The sequence below is a fragment of the Cryptomeria japonica genome, chromosome 4 (assembly GCF_030272615.1).
Source record: "Cryptomeria japonica chromosome 4, Sugi_1.0, whole genome shotgun sequence".
Classification (NCBI taxonomy): domain Eukaryota; kingdom Viridiplantae; phylum Streptophyta; class Pinopsida; order Cupressales; family Cupressaceae; genus Cryptomeria; species Cryptomeria japonica.
The window spans coordinates 209,916,447-209,919,244 of record NC_081408.1 but is presented as its reverse complement, the minus strand read 5'-3'; the positions used below and the strand labels follow the sequence as shown (position 1 = coordinate 209,919,244).

General features: G+C 38.3%; 1 protein-coding gene across 1 annotated transcript; it reads right to left on the bottom strand.

Annotated features, from left to right (window-relative positions):
• Positions 1-214: 214 nt before the first annotated feature.
• On the bottom strand, positions 215-1,219 carry LOC131875023 (uncharacterized). Its single transcript, XM_059219023.1, has one exon. The coding sequence runs from the start codon at positions 1,217-1,219 to the stop codon at positions 215-217; it is 1,005 nt and encodes a 334-aa protein (XP_059075006.1).
• Positions 1,220-2,798: the final 1,579 nt, after the last annotated feature.

The following is a 2,798-nucleotide window of genomic DNA, read 5'->3' as shown; positions in this document are numbered from 1 at the left end:
AAGCACAATAAATATGTCAAATATAGTTTTATAAAGCACAGTTCATATAAGGACAAACACTATTGGATTGAACAAATGGTGTACATGTATTGTTGTTTGGTGTAAAGAAAAGAATGGGAAATGAAGAAGACTCAATGTGATAAGGGGTTGAAGAGCAAAAACCTGGAGAAGTGTTTTCATTTGATAACGTTGTTAGTTGTTCCTCTTCTTGTTTTCACCGAGCAGCATATGGGCTCTTTTGTATACGTGAATATCTTTGGAATGTGAATGGAGGGTGTATGCGAAGACTTGCAAGGTCACGGACCCTTGAAATTGCTATGAATGTCAACCCTTGACGATCTGTATTGCCGATGTCGATTGTCACTCTTTGAAGTGTCAGCCCTTGTGATTTGTGAATTGTTAAGGCCCATGCCATTTTTAGTGGTATTTGACGTCGAAGACCACGACTTATTGGAATAAGAGGGATATTTTTTGGGTTGTATTGGTCCCAAAATAGGCCTATGTATTTTTTGAATTGAACAAAAACAAATAAGGGGAGTGCAGGTGGTCTTTCACCACCATTATATACAATTTCTTTGACTTGTCCAAGTGCACCATTGACAAGTCTTGTTTCCACCCACAAGTTGGTAGATAACATAACTTCCTGGCCAATACATAAGAGGATCTTAGATTCAAGTTGTTCCTCATCAGGATTTGAGCATGTGATTCCCTTGAGTTGTTCTACAGTAGATAGGGCAATAGGCTTTTCTAAAGACAACAACATGCGTTTGTTATGTAATGATACCATTTCATTTGTTGCAAATAAGTGTGTGGATGATAAGAATAAAGATTGCTCTACAGAGGAAAGTGTTGAATTTTCTCGAGACAGTAAAAGTTGCCAATCTGCAATAGTGGGTTCTGCATTTCGTAAATTGGAGAGAAGTGCACGAAAGGAAATTTGTGCAGGTTGATCTCCAATTTGACGAAATATTTTTTTCAATGTTATAATTGTTATGAAGCTACGCCATAATGTCCCTCCATATGAAGTTGAAGCATACATAGGAATGTCTCTGATAGGTGGTAGTTGGCCCAAGTCACCAAAGAGAATGATTGAGCGTACTCCAAATGGGAGTTGGTTATGGGCAGGGAATGCCTCACATAACCTTATATCAATGTGTTGTATCAACTTTGGACCAATGAAGCTCATTTCATCAATTATAATGTAGCGAATGAAGTACATGCTTTCTTGGAAGCTTGCCAATGTTTGTCCTTGTAGAGGGTGCATTTCTTTGATTGGAATTCTTAGTGTTGAATGAATTGTTGATGCTTGTATATTGAATGTCACAACTCCTCTTGGTGCAAGGAGCAATAATGGTGATTGGCCATTTGGTGTTGATCTTGTGAGTGCTGATTTTATGCTTGTTATGAGGTGTGACTTTCCTGTGCCTACAATTCCTTGAACAATAATTTTCAATGGTGCTTACAAACTATTAGCATGTAGATGTGAAATAACTATATCATATGCCTTTTGTTGTTGTATACATAGGTTAATTTCGCTTTGCTGCTGGAGAACATGATGGGGCTGAAATGTTCAGCGATTGGAGTGTATGAAATTTGTAGCTATTTCTTTTTCTTGTGGACTGAAGTGATGTACTCCCCAGTCATTGTTCAAGTCAATATCACATTGGCCAAGCATATCAAGTTCATCCAGGTGAATAGGAAGTCCTGGTTATGAAGCTGACAATACTTGCCATTCATTGAGGATGTTTTCTGGCAGTTGTTCTATGTCACTTGAAGGAGTGGTAGGATTAGATCTTTCATCGGCTTCCGTAGATGTTCGACATACATGCCATGGCTTGTACTTGTGCGAGAACCTTTCCCACAGTGCTTGAATTTCATCATTTGTTGAGCCAAAATCCATTTGAATGTTGCGGAATGGGTGATACAATAATATTTCAGTCCAACAAAATGCTTGAAAACATTTTTCTTCCTTTGTAGGGATGGTTCTGAATCGTGGAGACACTCGAACTATGACTGGTGCAGCTCGCTCTTTCCATTGATCATGCTTTCTTGATGCGTTGAAGGACCATTTTTGAGTTACTTCGATAAGAGACATTCTCTCTAAATGTATTGGTCTTGCCATGTAAGATGCAATATAGTTTGGATATGTGGTTCTTTCTGTGGATGTGATTGGGACATGTTGGAATTTTTTCTAGTTCACATTTAAAGAAAAAAATGTTCGACTACAAAGGGAGAGTGGTAGCTTTAGCAAAGGTGGCAACTTTCTTGGGCACCTATATCACGATCCACAAGGTTGTCAAGAAGCATTTTACGAAAAGTATTAGGAGCTGGTTTATCAAACTCAAAGTTGGTTGATATTCGAGATAACATTGCATGGTATGTTTCTGATTTGTTTTCAGCTTTAGCAGCATATTTTGCAATATATTTGATCACAACATCAATTGAGAGAACAGGTTGGCAATCTACATTGGCCCTCCATATTGAGAGTATAAATGGGTTGTGAATATTTAGGCGGTCATCATTGCGAGCAGGGGTGTGCTTATTTGGATAGTACATTTTGTATATCTTTGAACACGGTTGGCCAATTCACAATAGTCAATGGAAGGATCACTTGATACTATCATGCTTGTGTCCATCAAGCAAGGGTCGTCAACAATGGATCAGTGGAACACATGATTTCTTAATTCATGACTTTGTGGGTTCCACGCGGAGACATATTTATCAATGTATGCAAGTGCATTTGGTACTGATTGAATGTCATTCCATTGTAATTTGCCAATGTCAGGTGCTTTTGGTAG

Bases quoted from the DNA above. Each gene is read 5' to 3' on its own strand.
- LOC131875023 (XM_059219023.1), bottom strand. From the start codon at position 1,219: ATGTACTTCATTCGCTACATTATAATTGATGAAATGAGCTTCATTGGT.